This window comes from Scylla paramamosain, chromosome 26 (assembly GCF_035594125.1).
Source record: "Scylla paramamosain isolate STU-SP2022 chromosome 26, ASM3559412v1, whole genome shotgun sequence".
In the NCBI taxonomy this organism is placed as follows: domain Eukaryota; kingdom Metazoa; phylum Arthropoda; class Malacostraca; order Decapoda; family Portunidae; genus Scylla; species Scylla paramamosain.
Genome location: NC_087176.1, coordinates 8,005,423 through 8,029,743, shown reverse-complemented (window position 1 = coordinate 8,029,743; position 24,321 = coordinate 8,005,423). Strand labels below are relative to the sequence as shown.

Below are 24,321 nucleotides of genomic sequence, written 5' to 3'. Positions count from 1 at the left end.
GCTGCCAGTCCGCTCTCCGGGGTGGCGCCGAGGTGTCGTGCGCTGCGTTGCTTGTCTTGCGATCATCTCTGGTGCTTACTTGTGTGCGTGCGTGTGCCTGTATGTGTGGCCGCGGGCTGCGAGGCGGGGCGAGGGGCGGGCAGCTGTGTACAGGGCCGCCAGGGCAGTGATTCCCCAGCTTGAAACACTTCCAGGAACCACCACAGGCCTCATCAGCGTCTTGAGGCTGAAACAAGAAGCGGAGTGTTGTGTTGTGTCCTAACTGCTTGTCTGTAGCGAGTGCTAGGCCATCACGGTGAGGACGCCGCCTCCTCCTTGACATTTGTTGGTGGACCGACGAGGCGCCAGCGAGACCCGTCACCGTCTGAGCCCCGCTGGCCTGACCTACTCGATTAAGTAGCATTTCCAACCTTGCGTCGTGTGCGCGGCCATGAAATAATACCCGTGTGTGTGTGTGTGTGTGTGTGTGTGAGAGAGAGAGAGAGAGAGAGAGAGAGAGAGAGAGAGAGAGAGAGAGAGGGCATGGTGTGTCGCCGCGCACGTCCCGAGTTGAGGTGTGGCCCGTGTCGTCAAGGATTTTAGTAGGAAAGAGAAGTGTCCGGTTCGCGTCTCGTGTGTCTTGAGTTACTGGGAAAACTGCGCCGTCTGACGCAGAGAGAGAGAGAGAGAGAGAGAGAGAGAGAGAGAGAGAGAGAGAGAGAGAGAATCATTTATACATCTCTTCAAACAACCACAATACTACTACTACTACTACTACTACTACCACCACCATAAGCATGACTACCACCACGCTTGTAACCAGTCAAAAACAAGCATTATGATAACACGCAATTCCTAGAAAGCTGCTTCACTCGTTTCCTTCCTCCCCATTCCCCTCCCCGCCACTCCCACACTCCCCACACTCACTTCTCACCCTTTCGTAAAACTGAACCCTTCCTCTCCCAGTCGTTCCTAAGCGCACCGCACGTCAGCAGTAATATTCATGCACTCGTCTCTTCGTCTCGGTGTGTCGCGCAGACCGTTCCTTCGCCCCTTGCGCCTCCCCCGCCCCCTCCCCGCCGCCTCCGCCGCCGCCGTGTGCTCGTGGCTGTGAAAGTTGGGAAAAGTCACCGCGAGTGAATGGCGAGGAAACAAGTGTTGTGGAGGCGCTGGACGTAACCGAGTGTTGATTGTGTTGCAGGAAAGTGAGCGGACAGGTGTGTTTGTGCGTTAGTGTTCTCAGGTGACTCAGATAGGGTGCATCGTGTGGAGGACTCAAGTGACTGCCGGGAAGGAAGCGAGGCGAGAAGGAAAGCCTGTCTGTCTGTCTGTCTGTCAGCCATGAAGGAGAAGTGGGGAACCAACGAGGCTCGCCAGCGCATGCGGCAGAAAATCGCTCTTTGGGAACAACGGGGCACTGACTATCCTGGGGAGGCGCCGGACTCACCCAGGGAGCAGCCGGCGTCCCTGGGGAAGGAGCAACACCTGTGGGTCACCTCGCACCCCCCACGCCCCCCACAGCCGGGAGAGGGGCGCCAGGTGTGCGTGGATTTGACCTCTCCTGCCTTCACGCCCACCTCCCCGTCCTCGTCCTCGTGCGGGTCTTCACTGCACGAGAACGGGACGAGTGAGTCAGACGAAGCGTTACTGAGGGAATGCAGCGCCCCCTTGGTCACTACACCCGTCAGGAACGCCGCTGTGAAGAGGTTCTGGCAGCAACAGGTGTGGGAACAGCACTACCTGTCGCCTGGCTCGCGTCTTGTCTCTTGGGGTTAGATTTGGTTTGGCTGAGTTAAGTTAGGTTTGGTTGTGTCTTTTTTTTTTGTGATCTGACGGAAACTCGCATTAGTGGGGCAGCAGAGATAGAGGGAGACTGTCAACCGGTCATTGCAAAGTTTAACGGTCTTTCGCAGTGTGTTTTTCTTTATTCGTCCTTCAAACCAGGAAAACTATTTTAACATTTTAAGCAACACGTGTTAGGCAGCAGCTGAGGGGCGTGGATTTTTAACTCTGCGCCTCCCTGAAGTTATTACGCAGGGGGAAGAGAGGGAAGGGGACAAAAAGAGGAGAGATAGGAGGACGGGGTAGGGGAGGCGGTGATTGTTCATGTGTATTTGTGTTATACTCCCCTTTGTGTGTGTGTGTGTGTGTGTGTGTGTGTGTGTGTGTGTGTGTGTGTGTGTCGTGTGGTTGTTTGCTTTACCATTTCACTCCTTCGTTTGTTTCTGCTCAGCGTGTCTTCGTATTTTTTCCCTTACTTATTTGTACATGAGAGAGAGAGAGAGAGAGAGAGAGAGAGAGACGAAATTATAATACTAATACTTCAACATTTCCGTAATAGATAGAAGTAGAACAAACACCTAATAAAAAATACAAAAAATATACAAAAAGTAGTCTGGCCGGGACTTACGTTAATGCAGTACCAACAGTGAGGTAGAATTAAGGTTAGGTTTTTGTCACCACCAGTTTATGGCTTCCTGACTTAAGCTTGTGATGGGAGTTTGGAAGAAGGGGAAGAGGGAAGGATGAGGCAGATGAGTGTGGATGATGGGGAAGGGTACAAGATGGAAGGAATGCTGGGTATATAGGAAGATGGGAGAAGAGGTGTGTATGGTTGATGGAAGAGGGTTAAAGGTGGAAGATGGGAGAAATGGGTGGTTTGGAAGACGGGAATGGTAGATGGGAGGCAGAGGAGTGCAGGGAGGTGGGAGTTTTGGGTGGGGAGGGTACGAGAGGTCATTAACAGTACGTGCTTGAGTGGTAGAGAGAAGAAAGGATGTTTGTGTTAGTGATTACAGTTAGCGCCTCTGTGTAGCTCATGGTGGGAGAGGGGAAGGGGAGGACGGGAGAGAGGGAAGGGGAATGGGAAGAGGAAGACGTGCATGCAGTGACAGGAAGCAACAGTAGTGTGGGTGTTTTTGTTGTATTAAACTGCTGGCACTGTTATTTATTTATCTTGTACTTCTAAATCTATTTATATATTTGTTTAGGTACTTGTATCTTTAAAAGGGCATAAAATGAGTGAAGAATCATTTTAAGTTGCCTTCCTCCCGAAAATGAATAAATAAATAAAAGGAAAAAAACGAAAGACTCAAATGACATGATTATTTAGTTCGACAATGTTCCGGTCATCTCATTTTCAAAACAGTTTGCAACAGGAAAGGGAAAGAGTAAAAGATAAGACACACACATGAATTAATAGCTATAGATAGACAGATTAACTCACTTCCCTCCAAAATAAATAGATACGCAAATAGATAGAGGAGGTCAATTATAACAAGCTCTATCCTCCCACAATAAACATGTATAGATAGATAAATATGTATTGATAGATAAATTGGTACAGGGGATTAGCAAAAGAATAAATAAATAAATAAATAAATAAAAATTCCCTCGAGTTAAACGTAGATACAAATAGGAAGAGGTAATCTATAACTTTCATTTCCCTCCACGTTCCCTTCGTCCCTTTGTGGTGTGAAGAGACGTGGCGCGGACTGGCCCTCACTCCTCAGCCCCGCACCGTGAGCTGGGGACGCCAGTGAAGCCCCGAAGCCCCACACGTCTCGAATTACTTGGCATTACGCGTTTTTTTTATCGTCACCTTGGTGGTTCGGGGCGTGGTTCACCTTGGACGGTTCTCCCTTCGCTAGTTCACTTAACTGTGGGTTCTAGCGTCTTCATTATATGCTAAATTCTTTCGTGGTTCTTTAGTTTTCCCTTTTGTGTGGTTTGTCTGACGTTTTCCTTAGGTATGGTTCTCCTCTCGCTGGTTCCCTTATCTCAAGGTTCTTGTTTGCTTCTTAATTGTATGCTATAGTCTTCCTTGGTTCTTTAGTTTATTGTCTTTGTGCCGTATTTGTTTGGAATTTATTTTTTGCTTTGGTTTTGGTTCGCTTCGTACGATTCTCCTGGGGCTGGCTCGTTTTTCTAGGTTCTTGTTGTATGTAATTGTGTTCCTCGTGGTTTTATTGTACGAGTATACAATATTTTTTTTTCTTGGTTTTTTAGTGTGTCGTCTTTGTTGGTTCGTGAGATTTTTCTGTTTCCTTTAGTGTATAATATTTACAAGTTCACGATTTCTTTGACTTGTTTGACTCAGTTTCCGTCATAGCAGTGATTCATTTTCCTTCCTCTTTTCCTTCATTTTGTTCTGTTTTTCATATTTCGTGAACGCAATGAAAGTTTTCCTCCTCCACTTTCATTCATTTATGCTTTGTTTCCGTTTTCCTTCGTAATTGTAGTACATGCGCTTCTAGATCTTCTTTCCTAGTCACGTTCTCGTTTTCTATAATGGCTGTCCCTTTATCGATAACTATTTCTCTCCCTGACTCGTGTTATGTTGGTAATTTTAATGTGTAAGCTTCCCCATCTTCTTTCCTTGGCTCGATTTTTCTTATTATTTGTAATGTATGCGCTTCCCGACCTTCACTCCTCACCACGTCCTCGTTTTCTGTCGTAGCTGTCAAGAAATTATTCGATATAACTGATTACTTCCTTGCGGGTGATTTACTTCTCTCCTTGCCTCGTGTTTCTCTTCCTTGACGAGTTTTTTGGTGTTGTAGCGTTAGGCCTTGAACTATGAATGCGTTTTATTTGTGTTACCTGTATTTCTCTACCTTGCCCTTCACTTAATCACCCTTTGTTACTTGCGGTCGCCATTTGTGATTTACTGTCCATTTAATTGGTGTTATCGAATTCGTATTGTATCGTATTGTATTTATTTATTTATTTATTTATTTATTTATTTATTTATTTATTTATTATTTTTTTTTTTTAGCATGTGAAATTTTTCGTTCCTCTATTCTTGTCATTTTTATTTGCTTCCCCCTTCTGTCTGTTTTCTTTATACCCCTTCTGCCTGTTTTCTTTATCTACCTGTCTGTCTTATCTTGTTCAGTATCTGCCTAATTCAGTATTGAAACAGTTTATACGTGACTTCCCTTCTATCTCGTTATTATCTTCCTATCTGTATACGTTTGTACTGGTAATCGTCTATTTCTCTATCAAATTATGTGTCATCGTCTTAACGTATTCAGTATATTTATAACTTTATCGTAAACTTCTTAGTAAACGTATCTTTCCTTGTTTCCTTCTCTCTGTTGTTATCTTGTGTCTGTCTGTATGCATTTGTCCACCTATCTGGCTATCACTTTGTCTCTGTTCCTCGTAACGTACTCAATATATACCTAACTTCCTCTTTAAACTATAAATAAACGTAACTTTCCTTGTATTCTTCTCAGTGTTATCTTGTACCTGTCTGTATGCATTTCTCCAAGTAATTGCCCATCCATCTGGCCAGCAATTTGTCGCCATTTCTCGTAATGTGCTTAGTATTCCCACCAGCAGCATCCCGGTGATTCATTTGTTCATTCACTGACGTCGCTTTCTCTCCGAATCTTGCCTGCGTCATTAGTCTGTTCAGGATCGGATGAAAGTGTCCAGGGATTCACGTGATGATGCTTGAATTTTATTTGTTTTTCATTTTAACTTTCTAAATTATACATTCGATAAAAACACTTATGAGAACGATTGAACTAGAAAAGAAAGGAAAATGTCGGTTTTCTTTTGATCTTTCATCGTTTGATCTCCAATTTCTCAATATATTTCAAATGGGGAAACGATAGACAAGAAAGTAATAATGACTTTGCTTCAGTTGAGAAAAAAAATCTTTCTTAGTAATTCCACAAATGAAAAGATGAAGTAAGATGAGAACGAAAAAAAAAATGAAAAAAAAGATCATATAAAGAACGTTAAATATAATGATGAAAAAAAAACGTGACAGAATAACGTGAAAATATAGATACAAAAATAAAAAATATAATAGGACTGTATAGTACAAAGGCAGATATTTATTATACGTTTTAATTGACAAGATTGTGGAGGATGGAAAAGGGCGAGCTTCGGAAAAGAGGAGGAGGAGGAGGAGGAAGAGGAAGAAGTGTCAAGGTGGAAAGAGGAGGAGGAAGGAGGCAGGGAAGGATAAGGAAGGCTAGAGACGACGAGGCGGAGTAGAGGAGTGGTTGAGTGCAGGGGAGTAATGGAGGGGGAGTTGGGGGGGATGCGGGGGACGCGACACCACTTGCTTCCTAATTCAGTGATGTTGCCTTTCATATTAGTCATTCCGTGTGTGGCCTGGTGACTCGCTAATTGAATGAGAAGATAGGTGTGTGTGTGTGTGTGTAGTAGTAGTAGTAGTAGTAGTAGTAGTAGTAGTAGTAGTAGTGTTGGTGGTGGTGGTGCTGGTAGTAGTAGTAGTAGTAGTAGTAAGACGAGGTGGTTTCAAGTCACTTTTTAATTTCTGGATATCCCTTTTCAGGACTTTTTAAGAACTGGCACCTCAAGTGAGCCTTTTCAGCTTTTTTGTTGTCCTAGTAGTAGTAGTAGTAGTAGTAGTAGTCTTACAAATATAGCAAGAGGAGTTAATTATGCAAATGACTGGTGTTGGTGGTTGTGGTGGTGGTGGTGGTGGTTAAGAGGCAGGTGGGAATTACTGTGGTTTATAGCGAGACCATGACGTGGGAACTCCAGGCAGAGGCTAAGCTTACCTGTTTTGAGGCGCAGCAAATCAACACGATGACTTAGGACTCGAGTCTTGCTTGTGCTCTCCTTAAGGCAGGCGGTGAAAGACTCGTGGAAATGTATTGTGCAGAAATGACTGGTTGGGCTTTTGCTCTCGTTAGATTTCTAGGTAAACTCGTATTTTCTCTATAAACTTGCGTGTTTTTTTTTTTTTTTTTTTTTATATAAACCGGTATTTTCGATATGAATTTGCATGTTTTCTTTATAATTTTGCGATCTTTCCATATGAACTTTTTTTTTTATGTTCGTAGAAGGTTGAGATTAACGAGTAAACTTTTCCAGTAAACTTCTCAAATAACTTTCTTATTGTGTTTCCTTTTGTGTATTTGAGATTGGTGGGAAGGTTAAGCTCAGTTTGTGGAAACTTCATTGCTAGTAAACTTTTGTATAAACTAACGTATTTTCAGCTTTCTTTTTGCGTATTTAAGCCAGATGGAAGATTAAGCTTAATGAAACCCTAAAACACCCTTTCTTTTCTCACCACAGACGCTGAAGCTTGAGCTGGAGCTGAAGGAAGAGAAACTGACAGCCCTGAACAGACAACTGGAGGACCTCAACTTTACGGGCAAGTCTGAGGAGGAGGTGGCTGTCTTGAAGAAGGCGAAACATGACCTTGAACTGCGCGTCAAGGACCAGGTAACGCAACACTGTGCTAGAATTGAGGGTGCAATACTTTCATCATTTTTTTTTCTTTTGTGATCGAGTGTTCTTCCTTTTTTTTTTTCGTAAGTTTTCAGATTGATGTTAATGAGTGAAACTTTTTTTTTTGGGGGGGGATGGTAATCTTGTATAAAAACTTCATGTAATGCTTTCTTCATCTTTCTGTATTTTCTGTATGAACGAGTGCTGCTGCGTTTGTTGTTGTTGTTGTTGTTGTTGTTGTTGTTGTTGTTGTTGTTGTTGTTGCTGTTGTTATTTCCTTTCTTTTCTTATTTTACCTTCTTTGTTTTCATTTTTTTTTCAGGTTGAGGTTAGTGAAAAACTTTTTAAAGTAAACTTCAATAAAAAAATAAATTTGACCTTGACTTATTTAATGAAGTTTAGTCATTTAGGATGCAATATCTTCTTAATCTTTATTTATTTATTTTTTTTATGAGAACGTGTTTTAAGCTTCCCTTTTTTTCCTATTTCAGTCAAATTTCAAGCTGAATTTAATGAGGAGAAAACTTTTTTATAGAATTTCCCATCATTCTGTAATTTTCGAGTGTAATTAAAACTAAGAACTTAGAGATTACTGTAGAAATTGAATGCTTTTAGGCGAGTGAGGGAATGGTGAGGTGAACACACACACACACACACACACACACACACACACACACACACAGAGAGACAGGGAGAGACAGACAGACATTTCAAGTTCGTTTAGGATGTAAATATTCCCCCAGTCTTTTCAGTATATTTGAGTGCACATAAAAACAGTAATATAACATTGAGATGATGGTGGAAATTAGCAGCTTATAGGAGAGTGAAGGAATGGTGCGGTGAAGACACACACACACACACACACACACACACACACACACACACACACACACACACACACACACACACACACACACACACACACACACACACACACAGGAATGGAGTGCCTGCAGAAGAGAAAGTGTGGAGTGTAGCTTATGTCCAGGGAGAGAGTAAAGAACAGGTGGTGGTGATGGTGGTGGTGGTGAGAGAGAGTGGGGCTTTATGGCGCCGTAGGATTGTGGTTAAAATAATATGCAGTGTTCATGTTGTGGCGCCTAGAGAGCTTAGCTGTATGGCGCTGCAGAAAGTGTGGGAAGAAATAATGGAGTTCGGTACGATGCGAAAAATTGCTTGTCTTACTGAAGAGAGTGAGTGCATTGGCCTATAGAAGAATGTGTAGGGAAGATAAAAAAAAAAAGTGTTGATTTATATATGTAGACTTAGACATACTGTAGGGAAGAAGGTGTGTTGGGGGAGGGTGATGGAAATAGTGTTCATCTCGCGAGTGAGTGCTTTGCCTTATTAAAAAAAGTGTGGGAGGAAAATATTAGTCATATGATATGTAGACTTGAGTGCATTGCCTCGTAGGAGAGAGTGTGGCGCCTTGTTGTAAAGAATATATCGGACCAACTTCTGAGATGTAGCGTAAGACTGTGTGTGATTTTGTGGTCAGTGAACTTCGTCTGTCTGTCTATCTGTCTGTCTGCAGCACAAGACACGTTGCAGGACACCAGTGATTAATTCTGACTTTTTAACAAAACGCCGATAATCGACGAAAATCTGTATTATTATTCTTCACTTAATCGAACACCGTTACTGCAGACTCAAAACAGACTTACTATCATCACCTTACTGAGAAAAGGGGACATTTTTTTAGTATTACATTATTGTTATGTAATTCACGGTAGTATTTTAAAAATCCCCAATATATTCGGGTATTTAGGACAGTCTTGTGTTGTGGCTTTGTTATATGAAGAGACTTGTGTGGCGTACATAGTTTTTAAATCTTTAGTTCTTTATTATTGAAATGATCACTTACTCTGAGGCCTTTAATAAGTGTATGCTTTGCTTGATAATTAGTACTGGGACACACACACACAAACACACACACACACACACACACACACACACACACACACACACACACGTACAGTCCTTCCCTCCTTCCCTCTTTGTCATGCATACAGCCACTGAGCGTGTATCCTTCAGCTGTGCTTATGGGGAGGGGCAGGGAGGAGGAGTGACACACACACACACACACACACACACACACTACTCCCAGCCAGGAGACAAGCGCCCTAGGTTTCTGTGGCGGCCTGGCAGACTGTCGTGTTGTAATCTAAGTTAGTCAAGTTAGTCTCCTTATTTGAATCAACACTCCCCCCCCCTTCCTGCTCCTATCCCTCCCATGATCCTCCCTCGCTCCCCTGACGCGGCTTAATACGTGATTATCTGTGTACACACTGACAGCATACATTCAGGAACGTAATGCTCTCACCATGATTGCTTTCAAAGGCCACAGATTATTTGCTGGGGTTCTCGAGAGTGTTTCTCCTGTTAATAATGTATAAATATTGTTAAATCTGTGACTAAACCATAAAACACCCTTAAAGTCCAGTAAAACTTCAATTAGAGCCTTTTGAATTTAGTGGAGGTGCCGCGCAAAAATGTTTCAGAATATGGGCTACCACATAATTAAGAGGTTGCTCCCTGGAGTGTGACTCCAGACTGAGCCCGTATTCAGAAACACTGCGCGGCCGCACCACTTCTTTGAAGTCTCCAATCGAAGTGACTTTTTTCAAATGTGTTTTACGGTTCTAGGGACAGATTAACAAGATTTCTACATTAGTATCAGGAGAAACAGTCTTGAGAACTTGGCAAATCATCTCTGCGGCCTTAAAAATAGCCGTGGTGAGAGAGCAAAGCGTTTCGGAGTACGAGCCACTACATACATTAAGTGGCTGCCTGGCGTGTGACCCTCCCGGGAGGCAGCGCACACCACGCCGAGCTATAAAAGGGACACCACTGATGCACCTGGAATAAAACACGACCTGACCTACATTTATAACCATTAGTTCCCTCTGGTTCTCATGACCTGGAGTGTGTGTACAGTGGAGTGGAGCCTGGCAACACACACACACACACACACATAGATCGATTATGGTTGTTTTGTATTATAATTATTTTGATTTCTGGTTTAATTTTTTTTATTTTATCCATTTTTTGTAGAGTAAGGATCTCTCTATGGACAAGGGTGACAGAACGGACGGAAAAAAAAAAAAAAAAAAATATATATATATATATATATATATATATATATATATATATATATATATATATATATATATATATATATATATATATATATATATATATGAAAAGAGTCTCATTGAAGGTGCAAATTCAATAAAAGAACAAAATCCAAAATACAGTAAAATCCCTCTTATCCGGCATCAACGACTGCCGACATGCCGGATACTTGAATATTGCCGGATACTTGAATAGAAGTGAAATTATGTCCACAATCACCACCCTACACTCACGCATCTTACCATAACAAAGATCAGCTGATCTTAATCAGCAGCTGATCTGATCAGCTGCTTAAGTGTAAGCACAACACGCTTCCTCTTTTCTACAACTTTAGCATGATGAAGGCGTCAGGCGATAAACAGTGCATACGCAGGACTGAGTCACTGAGTAAACACAGTGCAGTGGGCCGCGGATGGCGCGAAGCAGTGTGCTCTGGTGGCGAGGGGACAAAGTATGCCTCGCGCGGGAATTTTAATCGATTTTATGAGTACACATTGATTTTTTATTGATTTTAAGGCTCGTGGAAAAATGTGCCGGATACTCAAATGCCGGATAAGAGGGATTTTACTGTAATATCCAAAAATGAGGTTGTAAAGGTAAATATATATACAGTAACTACCTTCTCTCCACCAGAAATGTATGTACCTCTGTGTTGCATAACGGTCTGTGGTTGTGAGGATAAGATTACCACCAGTATAGGTCTTATGTGGTCCAATAAAGCCATTACCACCACACACTTATTCAGTAAGGCAACTCATTTTCTTTCAAGTGTATCATGTGCTTCAGTTGCCATTTTTTGTATATGAAACTAGACAAAGGTAAAGGCTAAAGAGACTGGTTCCTTCAGTGAGCCTTTTTTCCCCCACCTTTTTTTTTTCTCCCTGGTCTGCTCATTCTGCTTTCCCTCTCAAGTGTTTGTATTACTGTCTCTCCTTGCAGTCTAAATTACAGCAGGTTTCTTATCATTCTGAAATGTAAGACCAAAGGTAAAGGTTTGAAAGCAGACACAACACTGGTTCACACTGAATACCTCTCTCACAGCAAAATATTAAACTGCAATACACTTCAGTTATTGACACACCTGATGATGACATGTTATTAGCTTCAGAGAGGCTATAGAGTATGTATCTTGTAGTAATTCCTTCACTTATCAATCATGTTCAAACACTCTTGTTCTCCTTTAGCTGTTTCCATAGAGTGAGGGGGTTGGCACTATGTATGAGTCTCCTCCAGTTGTTTCTGTCCCTTGCATCCTCTGTGATTCCCATACTTTACAGTTTTAGCACAATTTCATCCCTCCAACTCTGTCTTCCCACTACTTTCTTCCCTCAACTGGTAAGAATGATAGTACAAGACACATACACAGCAACAATTAGTGATAAAAAGACTAAACACACTGTTGTACTGTTGTCTGGCAGGAGGAGGAGCTGGACGACTTGGCAGGGCAGGTGCAGATGCTGGAGGGCGCCAAGGTGAGGCTGGAGATGAGCATTGAGCAAATGAGGAAGGAGAACAGGCGGGAAGTGAGCCAGCGCGAGGAGGAGCTGGAGGAAGTGAGACTTTCAGCACAGAAGAAGATCAAAGGTGAGGAGAAGGAAAGTTGGGATGTTTGGTGGATTGTAAGAGTATTGGTTGGTTTGTGTAGGAATTGTATCAGAAAATGTCAGGAAAAATGTGTCTCCAGAATTAGTGTTGGTTAGTTTTGTGAAGGAATTGTATCAGAAAATGCCAAGAAAACATGACATTCTCGGCCCAGAAGGAAATCAAAGGTGAAGGTTGTAAGAGTGTTGGTTTTGTGTAGTAATTTTATCAGGAAATCCCTGTAACTTGTGTTTTTAAGTCTTTCTCATGTCATGTCTGTGATGAAGGTCCATTTATTTTCAAATTTAACAATGGGTATCTTTCAAAATTACACAGCTTTCTCACATAGCTACAGATAACAAGATATCCCAAGAAAATCACTCTACTCTATTTTCACTTCAATATTTGTGTATAGGAATTAATATTTTTGTATTAGTCCTTTGTGTGTGATTTATGCGTGATTTATTTTCAAACTTCACAATGGATACCTTTCAAAATTGAAAGTGTTCTCACATACTCACAAATAATGAGATGTACCACAACAATTACAGAACTTTCCACTTTCATTCATTATTTGTGTAGAAGAATTTTCATTTCCCATCAGTCCTGTGAAAACATATACCCTTCACAATTACATCACTCCCCTGCACATGACCACCAATACCTTTACTCGGCAAAGACATATCCTGTTACAGTGGGTGGAGTTTCATGTTTGTGTGAGGCTTAACACACACACACACACACACACACACACACACACATGCTATTCACACTCTTACCCCAAAAGATAAATCACTGAAGCAAGCAGACAAGAAATGCACAGAAGTAAGAAAAATCACCCTTTGACATTGTGATAAATTAAGGCAAATGTATTTTAATAGTGCAAAATACATTAACTCTCAAGCAACAAGAGGCACAAAGTCATGAAAAAAAAAAAGCTTGGTTAACACTTACCAGTTCCAAAACAGATCATCCCTTAAGTGAGATAACAAGAAATGCAACAAAATATATAAGATAAATCATTCTTAGTGTATTAATTAAAGCAAATGTATTTAAATAGTGTGTGATATTTTAATTCTCAAGCAACAAGGGATAAAATCACAAAAAATACTTAGCTAACACTTGCAGAAGACATGAATCAAGACAAACCCTTCGCTAACACTTACCCTTGCCTTTGCTCAGCCTTGGAGAGTCATCTGGAGAACAAACACAAGGAGAGAGAATGTTACTGGTAATCCTTAGCTAACACTTGCAAGAAACACAAAACCAAGAGGCAACCCTTACTGACTCCTTGCCTTCCCACAGCCTTGGAGAGTCAGCTGGAGAACGAACACGAGGAGAGAACACTGTTGGTCCGCGAGAAACATGAGTTGGAGCGTCGCGTGTCAGACCTCCAGGACCGCAATGTGGGGCAGGTAGACGAGGAGTATGTACACAAGCTGAAGAAGGAGCTGAAGAAGACCAAGGCACTGCTGCGGGACACCCAGACCATGCTGGAGAAGAGCCAGTCAGAGGGTGGACAGAAGCTTCTCATCAGGCAGCTCAAGACACAGGTACTAATAATGATAACAATAAAAACTGTTATGTAACAATATTCATGAAATTTGCTTTGTTAGCTCTCAAGAGGCAGCAGTAAAAGTCATATATACATACATATCTTGTACAATAGTCACAAAAGCTAAATATAAAACATTAAAAACTAAAATTCCAAGTTTAAAAATCAACTTTATGGGACTGGCATTTAGATTTTTGTTGCCCTTGGCCAGTGTCCTTCCTACATAAAAAAAAAAAAAAAAAAAAAATAGCATTTAAAATTTCATTGATTCTTTGATGCGCCAAAGTTAATAAAAATTTTGGGTCCACCAAAGGCTGAAACAAGTCTTAACATGGCCACAAGATTAAATATCATCACTAAATCCTCAAACATCTCTCATGATCAGTGAGTGACCATCTGTCCACATTGTGAAACATTATGCTTTCTCATCATGACTATTTTTAAAAGGCCGTAGAGATTGATAGGTCAGGTTCTCATTAGTGTTTCTAATGTTAATAATGTAGAAATCTTATTAGTCTATCAAAAAATCATAGAAATACCCTAAAGAACCATTAATCTCTCACTAGAATTATAGAAACAAACTTAAGAACCTGTGTAACAACAACTAGAGACTTTTGAAAGAAATGGGTGTGCAACACAGAAGTGTTTCAGAATATGGGGTTAAATATTATCACTAAACCCTCATACCTCTCACCACAGTAAATAATCCCTTGCCTCCTCCGACAGCTGGAAGACGCTGAATTCGCCAAGACAGCCGCCATCAAGGCCCGGCAGTGTGCTGAGGCTGACCTGTCTGACCTCACGTCCCAGATGGAGGAGGCTCAGCGGTCCAGGAAGGAGGCTGAGGACCGGTGTGCCAGGATTGGGAAGGAAAGAGCTGAGATACAAACACAGGTGAGTCTGGAAAGAGAAACAGTAGCATAAAAAGAAATGCAGACACTCTCCTACTTACATCCGAGTCATGAAGAGTACACCGAATTTTATTATCTCAAGTTAAGCACTATGGCCTTGGAAGAAAGCAAGCTCAAAACTCAATAGGGTACTGCACACCAAATATATTTTACATAATGACTTCTGAGTGGCTGTCAGGAACCTCTTTCTTAAGTTGGGGAGTGTATGTGTAATTATTCTACAACTATTCATACTTTCTCTTAGAATTATACTCAACCAACTCTAAGATTGTTTTGGAGTAATATTGTACAATTATATTTTATTGGTCGCGTGTCCTCCAGCTTGAATTAACCTTTCAGCTGGATTTACACTTGACAGGCTGTTAAGAAGTTATTGCTGTGAAAATAATACTGTTTAGTTGTGTATCCTCCAGCTTATTAAATTGTTACTTTCCAGCTGGAAGAGAGTGAGGAGGAGGTGGCAGAGGTCATGAAGAAGTACAAGTCAGTGGTGTCGCAGCTGTCGGTGGACCAAATCACACTCTCCGAGCAGACCCAACAGATTGCTGAGCTGGAGCATGAAAAACAGGTGAGGACAGTTACTTCACTCAATAGTGTCTTGATATATAATGATTAATGGTCTTTAAGATAGTTTTTTTTTTATTAATTTTGACTTTTTATCTCAGTGGTGTCTTGAAATGTACTGAATGGTGGTCTTGAGGATAGTTTTCTTAATTAATTTTTACTTATTTACCTCTGTGGTGTCTTGATATATAATGATTATTGGTCTTTAGGATAGTTTTATTAATTAACTATAACAATCTGCCACATTATGGATGTCACAGAGATTGCAAGGTTATAAGCATCAAACACTAAGCTTTTAGGATTCTCTCTCTCTCTCTCTCTCTCTCTCTCTCTCTCTCTCTCTCTCTCTCTCTCTCTCTCTCTCTCTCTCTCTCTCTCTCTCTCTCTCTCTCTCTCTCTCTCTCTCTCTCTCTCTCTCTCTCTCTCTCTCTTCCTTGTCAGGGGAATAGTATGGCAGGTGTATGGTACACCACAACATTTTCTCTTTCCACTGGGGGCTGATGGGACTAAGAGTATGAATGATGTGTGGGTAAATGTGTAGTGCACTGTCTGAGCCACCTGGTATATGGATAGATAGATAGACTTTATTATTACTACTACTACTACTCCCCCTTTTCAGTAGTGGCTGATGGGGGCTAAGAGTGCGAATGATGTATGTGTGAGCATGTGGTGCTTTGCATGGGATTGTGTGGGAATGCTGGCCTGGATTGATCATTTTTTTTGGTGGCCTTTCATTCCAGGTGCTTCATGAGCGCCTGTTGGAGTTGTCAAGCAAGGTGGAGGTACTGGAGGGAGAGACAGCCAACATCCACACCCAGCGGCGCCTTGAGCTCAAGATCAAGGAGGTGGAGTCCAAACTGGAGCTGGAGCAGACCACCAGACAGAGGCTAGAGGTGAGGAGGGAGCAGGATGTGCACTTTAGATATATCATTGTCACATTTGCAAGAGTGGTGTGAGTGAGTGTGAATGTGAAAGTTGTGTGCCTTGTCTTGGCTATCCCTTTTTTTGGGGTGGAGACAGCCTTGGTATGTGTGTGTGTGTGTGTGTGTGTGTATTTGCAAGAGTATATATAATACATGATTTGTGTGTTTTGTTACAAGTGTAATTTTTGTTGCAGAGTCAAATTAGCAGACTAAAGGACCAGCTGGAGCGAGTGACTGGTGACTGTGACTCGGCACGGCTGAAGGAGGCTCAGGCAGTGGAGCAGAACAAGCGCGTTGCCCGGCAGTTGCGTGATGCCAAGGAGGACCTGGCCACACTGCAGCAGCGCCACACCGACGCTGTCAACAAGAAGAGTGAGATGGAGAAGCAGCTGGAGTTGGCAGATTCTGAAGTGGCCACCCTGAAGAGTGACCTCAAGTTGGCATTCAAGAGAATTGAGGACCTGCAGCAGGCCATCCAGGGTGACCTCAATGATTCAGACTCGGACCTCTCAGACAGGTAACTAAGGCAGGGCCGGTGGGCTGTAGCCCCCCTCTCCTCTGTGGCCACACCTCCTCCAGGTCACACCAAGACTCGCTCCACTGTAGCAGCAAGACAGATCCTCCTTCTTTCTGTCTCTCCTCTGCGCTGATTCTCACTCTGATCTGCTCCACCTAATGATTCCTGCTCTCATCCTAATGTGTTGTCTAACTAGGTACCCTTGTCCCTTGTGCATGTTGTTGTGCAATGATTCACGATGATTTGTGGCAGAAAGGCTTGCAGTCTAACTACATTCCAAATGTCACTACACAAGGTTAATTAATAATGCATGAGAAAAATGATAATATATTGAGAAAGTAATATGAATCAAGTTTATATTGCATTGATTAATAAATGCTGATTGTTGACTAAAGGCTAATGAATCATATTGATGAGGAGAGTAAGGCGTAGGAACACTAACACAGGCCGCCCTGCCAGTTGTCGGTTTGGTGTAGTTAATGAGAGGCTTGTGCAAGTATTAACAAGGCTTGTGTGCCAACAACTGTGGCGTGCAGCTTGTGTGGTGCTGGGCTTGTGTGCACTCCTGGACCATACTTGTCTGTTTCTAGTGACAGCGACAGCGACGGCAGCTTGAGCTCTTATCTGACAGCATCTCTGAAACAGCAGATGTCCTCCTCCAATTCAACACTTCGCACTCCCCCCTCGGAAGTGCATCAGTTAGACAGGTAATTGCCAGGGCTTCTCTGCTGCTCAGATTCACTTAGAGCAACTAACAGAGTATGATGTACAAATCTTCACTCTCCTGGTTCCTCTCACCAGGTGCTTTTCAGTATTCTCTGTTGTGAATTGCTTACAGCCGCTTGTAAATAGCTCGTGCTGTTGGTCACACTACTGGGCTGCACTTTGAGGCGTGGGAATGTTGTATGAGTGTGACAGGCAGTCAGTCTTAGCAATGAGTGAGTGCTGGTAATTTTCACCTCTGCGGTAGTGCTACATGGATATCTTTGTCTCATTTGAATTACTGGTAAGGATTTCAGAGGGAAACTGCATCTTTCTTTCTGAAATCCTTTGCACTTTCACTCCGTAGAGGTGGAGACACACCAACCTCTATTCTTGATGCCCATGACCAAATTTGCCTGTCAGAACACAGGCAAATTTGAAGTAAGGCCAGTGGTGTGACAGGCATCATTACATATCAACTTGTATGTCTCACAGGAAGCTAATACCACTTCTTGCTGCATTCAACAGGTGAAATTCTTGTACATATATTCAAACTTTATTTATTTATTTATTTATTTATTTATTTTATTTATTTATTTTTTTTTTTGACTTAGTAGGATGGTAGGTGGATGTTCATATTCCACTTGTCACTCAAAATTTCTTTATCCTGTGTGTGGATGACAATGATGGCCAAGGAAAGCGGCCAGGTGAGCAGTGGTGAGGCAGGAGCGGTGGTGATGTCTGCTGCTCTGTGCTGCATTATCAAACAGTTAGCTGCTCACCCGGCCGCTCTGTCACCTTAGCTGGAACCAAACAAGGCAGTGAAAATAGGAAGTCTAGGCAGAGGTGCATTTCTACTTGTCGTATGAACCAGTTTTGATCTTAAATTTTACACCCAACTCATGATAATTTCTCCTGTTACAATAGATTCATTTTAAGGTACCTGAATTTGCTGTCATTTTGTAATATTATTTAGTTTTTCTCAGCCAAATTCTTTTGTATCTTGATGAGATTGAAATTTTCCCAAGTGTCAGTATGCTGTGTATCAAGTGTTTTTACTGATAGGCATCATAGAATTGCTAGGCCTTTCATAACTAAACTCAGCACCAACCTTTACAAGTTATCGGTATACATGCAACATTTACCCCGTGCATCTGTTACTCAAATCTTGTTGGTGGATGCAATTATTTATTCTAAGCTTATAAATTCATTCTTTTTAAATTTTTGCAGTAGTGTAAATCTTATTCTGAAGGTATTTCAACATTTAGGAGAGTTGTGATAGAGAACTCATTTAGCATGGTGTGTATATATATATATATATATATATATATATATATATATATATATATATATATATATATATATATATATATATATATATATATATATATATATATATATATATATATATATATATATATATATAATGGGAAGAAGAAATCACAGTTTTATGTTTTCTCGTACATTTATTCTCTTTACCAAACACAAAAGGAACGTAAAATATTGTAATACCATATTCAAACCTCTTCACTATTTCCTATCCAGAAAGCAAGCTCTAGTATTTGTAAAATATCAATCATGACCTTAGATTTAATGCATCTATCAGTAAGTCTTTTGTGTTGTGGCATATGGTATGTTCCTTGTGTTGGTGCCTATGACTTGACTGGTTGTGGCAGGTCCAGCAGTTCTATGTGTATCACAGCACAGGGGAACCTGACACTTGGGACAACTGGAATCTTGTTATGGTGTAGAAGGGAGAAGCAGAGAAGAGAGATTGCAGAAGGAAATAGGAAATGGAGAGAGAGAGAGAGAGAGAGAGAGAGAGAGAGAGAGAGAGAGAGAGAGAGAGAGAGAGAGAGAGAGAGAGAGAGAGAGAGAGAGAGAGAGAGAGAACAATGTAACAGAATGCTCAAATTTGATAAAGACATAAAAATGTGACAATATGCCCACCACACACCCATTAAAACACTGACCATCCACATCCCTGCCAAAGTGGTGCCTGGCATGGTCTTCTGCAGCCTTCCATCACAGACATCAGCTCCGGTTTCTTCACTGACTGATCTTGCATTCTCCCGTGTTGAAACTCCCACAATACTCCCTCCTCTGCTCAATCAGCCAACTCATCTGAAAGAAATATGGCATATTAGTAATTTTTGACTGTTGCTTTCAACTCTGTTTGGGGACCAGCACCTCAGTGGCCTTTTTTTTCTTGGCCGGTGCTCCTGTTACATAAAAAGAAGACAAAAGATACAAATTGATGATATTAATAAAAGACCAGGAAGTGTCTTAAAACTTTATGACATTTGAGAATTTATTTCATGGATGGAGTGATGGATATTGTAATGGTGAAGAAGTGTCATGTTTGTGTAAGAGTCTGTTACAATTTCATGGGTGGAGTGACACAGGAGTCAGTCTTGTTCTTTAGTGAAGAAAGATTCAGATTGGTTCAGCTGACACAATAGAAATGTACCTCCACTTAATTCAACTTCTCCAAGAGTCAGGTGACAGACAGTGTACAGGTGGTGGTTGTGGTGGTGGTAGTATCCTTGCTGGCCCGCTGTGTGGCTTGCTGGGTTCCATTTCCTGGCTTGGGCTGCTGCATACAAGCACATGTTCATTAGATTACTGCCATGGGGTTTGCAGTGATGATTATAAAACACTGGTGGGAGAGAATGAAGTGCTAACAAGTCGCTTAATGGATTTTTTGGTCTTTAAATGTCACTCTGGCAACAATATAAATGAAGTTTTCAAATGCTGTAATTTGATTTAACTTACTCACCTTAAATAAATGAAATCATTGCTGGATAATTTAATTACACCCAATTTTAACATCTAATGTGCTAATTTTACTCAAAATGGTTAAATTGTTTTCCCAACTAAAACTTCTAAAGTACTAATTTTTATAAGAAATAACTACCTTTTAATTGACGTGACTAAATTTCTGTATAAAATGGCAGTTATGATTTTAATAAATGGCTGTATTACTTGTTAGGGAAATTTAACTTTTTAAAACTCAGGTAACTATATAAAACATAAAACTTAGGAGAATCTAATTACATAAAAAAATATTAGTTTGAGGATTACATATCATTATTATTAACAAGTATTTTAAATTAAAATATTTTTAAGTGTGAACAGTACCAGCGGTGAGGGTGGCTTGGCATCCTGCAGGCCTTCCCCACCCACCAGTGTGCCCCACTAACATGCTCCTTTCCTGCTCCTCTCCCCAGGGCGGAACAGCCCACCTCTCCCTGCAGCGAGGCGATCAGTGAGGACCTGGATGAGGCAGCGGCCACAAGGGAGTCTTTTGCGTGATAGTTTGTACTTAGCTTATACCTGATATAAGTATTACTATATTACCATTATCATCACACTGCATAGAATTTTATATGTGAGAGATGATAAAACTAATAGGTGTATTTCTGAATTCTCTAGCTTAACTGAACATTTCTAGGCAAAAAGTTGTGTTCCAGTGGTGATTTGTTGTTACTGGAGAAGTGATTGAGCTTTAAATAGGTTTTGTATATGTGTACAGAGATATGATGACAATAGCTGGGTGAGAGGACGCTGCTGCTTCTTGATCTCTTGCTACTTGGTGCTCTCCTCCTCCAGAAGGGTTTGTTTACCTTTTTTTTTTTTTTTTTTTTTTTCCCCTCACATTATAAGTGACATTCCTTACGTGTCTCGGCTCGGTAGGTGGATCAGCCACACGTTCCTTGTTCTTGTCCACTCTTCGTAACTTCATGTTGCAACCTTAATATTCTTTTAATTATAAAGTAAAGATGCAGTGGTGTGGTTTATCCATCTATGGTAGTTGCTCACGAACATCAGTTTGCTGCAGTAGTACAGTTCTGAACAATATTGACGTGAACACACAACAAACTTTGCCTCCTCACATGGTTTACGAACTCGGTTACACATGTAGACAGGATCAGTACTACAACCATGACTGACTTTAGTTTCTGTCCTGCCCACTGCAGCTCACAAGTGTACCTTTAGTCAGCATTGGGTTGACTTTGGAGTTCACGAAGATTAACTTAACGTTTTCTCACTCCTGCTCACAATGCTGCCTGCACTGAGGCCTTATTGCCGCCCCCAGGACCCTGCATCCTCTGCCTCCCCTGTGGCTTGCTGTCCAGTTTGTTTTGTATATAAAAGCCTGTAAAAATTTTGTGAATGCATATTTACTATGTATATATGTCAAACTTGCCTTAGTTGTGCATTGAATGGCTGGGCAGCGCACCACATGGGAATTCCTGCTTGCTTCCCACCTCTTCCCAGTCTGAAGAGTGGAGACAGCCCAGCTCTGGCACTTCCACCCTCTCTTCTCTCCTCCTGTCCTCCTCCTGCAACAATGTACAGTGTCTCAGTTCCTCAGGAAGGTGTTGATGCCAGGAGAAACACTTCACTAAACACTTGTGGTACATCTTTGTACACAACAGACTCCTAGATTCAATATTTGCTACAGTGAGATTTACTGAATTTGTACATGCATGCAGCAAACTTTTGAAAGCTCAGATATCCAATATTGACTGAAGTGAGATTTAGGCAGTGAATTTGTACATACAGAAATACACAAATATTCAGCAAAGTGAGATTAAGAATGATGCAAACTGTATTAAACATACACTTGAAAATGAAACTGTGCTTTGAATAACCAATTAAACAAACATAAATACCAAAAAAGAATCACATGTATATTTTTACCTATCTATATATTAGCCATTTCATTTATGTAGCAAGTTAACCAAACTAGAGAGAAGCAAACGTGCAGACAAGCCAACAAAAAAACGTGCCATTGTGGGGAATTGGTTGACTACACTCCTCATTTGAGCTTGACTTGTCTTGCCTTCATGAAGCAGAACCACTTGACTGATCAATGAACAACTGTGACTGGTACTTAATATCGCCTTGTTCATTTTGGCCAGGAAAGGAAAACAGATATATTATTATGGTGTACAAGGCCTTGATAGGAACTGTATTACTGTATCAAAAAGTATATCATATAGTCTATACATATTTATTTACTTTCTTGTAAATTATTTATCCTCCCCTCACCAATAAAGCTCATGTAAGAAATCATATCACAGAATCCTTAGTGTAAGACAAAGGTTTGTAATGATTTGTATGGAATTTCTTTATATAGATATGTACAGTGGAAAACACAACTAACAGATGAAACTTTTTGTTTTACTTATTCCTCTCAACCTTCCAAACACTGAAATTATCTTTAATTTTAAATACTGTTGTCTTCCACTGTAAATGTTAAGAAAACTACTACTACACCTTTTAAATATTTACAAACGAATTCCTAACCTTGAATGCTGAAAGTGACGTGAAAAGACACCATAACTCAAATAAATAAAAGTTTATTTCAAGATCTTCCACTGTAAGTTTAAGGAAACTACAATCTTTAGCCACTTCCAAACAATTCTTTGGTATGAATGTTGAGAAGTGATGTGAAAAGACTAGAACTGAGAAGCTCTCTAACCTTCCTGATCATAATGTATTGCAGTTTCTGAAACACCATAGCACTAATATTCCTGAAAATCTTCCCCACCTCTATACCACTCTTCTATTCAAATTTCGCGCGAGGAACCAGACTATAGCAAGAATCTGTTTGTGGTTAACCTAAGATAGTAGCATTTGTGATGTTTTTAATGGACACACGACGAGGAGCGTTAGGATTAGGTAGAATAGCAGAAAAAAAAAAAATGGAAAGACATGCAGAACAAATAAATGAGAAAAATGGAGGAGGAGACGGGCAATCAGAACGCCACGCCATGACAACGTCACCACAAGAGCGGAGAGACGACGCCGTGTGCTTTTTATTTTCCGCATCCAACTGCTACAGAAGGAAGACGTTCGCCGCTGCCTCTTCTTAACACCCATGTGGACGCCCTCTTGTGTTTTCACCTTCCCCTGCAGGACACGGTGAGCGGGAAGAGAGAAAGCAGGACAGTGAATGACCCCGGTGGTACATCAGACAGGCGAGGTTGAGGTGATGGCTATAGTGGTGATGAGGCTAATCTCATCACAGAGAGTAGAACGCCCGGTGCTTAGCACACCCAGTTGCCTTGTAGCGTCTGTGCGCCTGGAGGGCTGCAGCCCTTCTTTCAAAGTTTATTTTTTGTTAAACTCGTGATTAAGGACACCGTTCACGTTGCTCGGTGTTGAGTGCGGTGACCCTGCCACTCTCCTGAACACAAGGAAAGTTAAATGCTATTTACACCTATAACTTGAAACGATAAAATAAAACTAACTTCAGAACTAATTAATTATAGGGAACTATTGTCCAAATTAGGGTGTTTTGTCACTTAGTTATGGGGAAGTTTGAACCAAAAGGTACCTTGTAGCAGCAGCTCCCAGCTGGGCAGGCGAGCCGCGGGCCGTGGGACCAAGATTATTATTATTTTGAAAATTGAAGTTACTAATAACAACAATATTAATAATAAAAAAAATAATAATGATAAGAGAAAATAGAGGATAAAGAAAGGAGCGCAGGAGTATGAGGGGCGCATATGACATGATGCGCAGTACGGAGCGAAAATCGGATTGGATGATTCGGATCTTGAGCCAACGAAGGTTGGGAAGCCTTGCGGGACTTTGTGACACGTGTAGCTGTGGCGTGTGCTGCCGCGGTGGTGGAGCCTTGCATTGGCCTAGTGTTGTGTTGATTACACCTGCAGGGTACATCCCTGGTGCCCCCTTTGCCCTCGTAATGGCTCGGGGTCGAGGAAAAGGTAAGACGGTGTGACGGGTCCAGGCTGCACACAACGGCGCAAGTGTTTGCGCTGGTATTTGTTGGCAGTAATGGCAACTTGGTGTTGGAGTCTTTGTTGCTCTAGTCTCAGCAGGAAAGCATGTTTCTCTGCTGCCCTCTTGTGCTGTGCCTCCAGTCACGAATCGGTTAATGTACAGGCTATGTTGGGAAGTGGGTTAATTAGTTCTTTTCCACCGTATTGGGCCCTGGCTCACCTGACCCACTGGCTAGCAGCTTGGAAGGAGCATGGTGGCGAGGCTGTGGCATACATTTGTACCCATTGTCGCTCAGCTAGTCGTAGGATTGCTAAGAAAGCCTGCATTCAAGCAGCTTTTACAGACTTGAGAAACTTTGGAGCCGACTGGGCCTGGATGGATGTCCTCTCACCAACAACGGTAGGGTTGCCATATATGAACTATCAAAATTCTGGACACCTTCACTAACACCTGATTATGGCCCTGATATGATAC

The 24,321-nt window shown here is 41.5% G+C and overlaps 1 protein-coding gene and 1 long non-coding RNA gene across 5 annotated transcripts in view; one reads left to right on the top strand and one right to left on the bottom strand.

The window, feature by feature from the left end:
* LOC135113680 (unconventional myosin-XVIIIa-like) overlaps positions 1 to 22,269 on the top strand; it is a 189,535-nt gene extending 167,266 nt beyond the window's left edge. For 3 of the 4 annotated variants that reach the window (XM_064029147.1, XM_064029145.1, XM_064029148.1), the window contains 9 exons: positions 7,045 to 7,194; positions 11,754 to 11,919; positions 13,222 to 13,469; positions 14,198 to 14,365; positions 14,819 to 14,950; positions 15,687 to 15,839; positions 16,064 to 16,386; positions 16,977 to 17,093; positions 20,319 to 22,269. In XM_064029147.1, the coding sequence (XP_063885217.1) occupies positions 7,045 to 7,194; positions 11,754 to 11,919; positions 13,222 to 13,469; positions 14,198 to 14,365; positions 14,819 to 14,950; positions 15,687 to 15,839; positions 16,064 to 16,386; positions 16,977 to 17,093; positions 20,319 to 20,403 (1,542 nt within the window). In that variant the 3' untranslated portion in view covers positions 20,404 to 22,269. The remainder of the gene's footprint in view (positions 1 to 7,044; positions 7,195 to 11,753; positions 11,920 to 13,221; positions 13,470 to 14,197; positions 14,366 to 14,818; positions 14,951 to 15,686; positions 15,840 to 16,063; positions 16,387 to 16,976; positions 17,094 to 20,318) is intronic. The other variant, XM_064029146.1, reaches the window with a different exon arrangement.
* On the bottom strand, positions 18,893 to 19,691 carry LOC135113681 (uncharacterized). The gene is made up of 2 exons (XR_010274931.1): positions 19,559 to 19,691; positions 18,893 to 19,212 (listed from the first exon to the last, which is right to left on the bottom strand). It is a non-coding gene; the product is annotated as an uncharacterized LOC135113681 (long non-coding RNA).
* Positions 22,270 to 24,321: the final 2,052 nt, after the last annotated feature.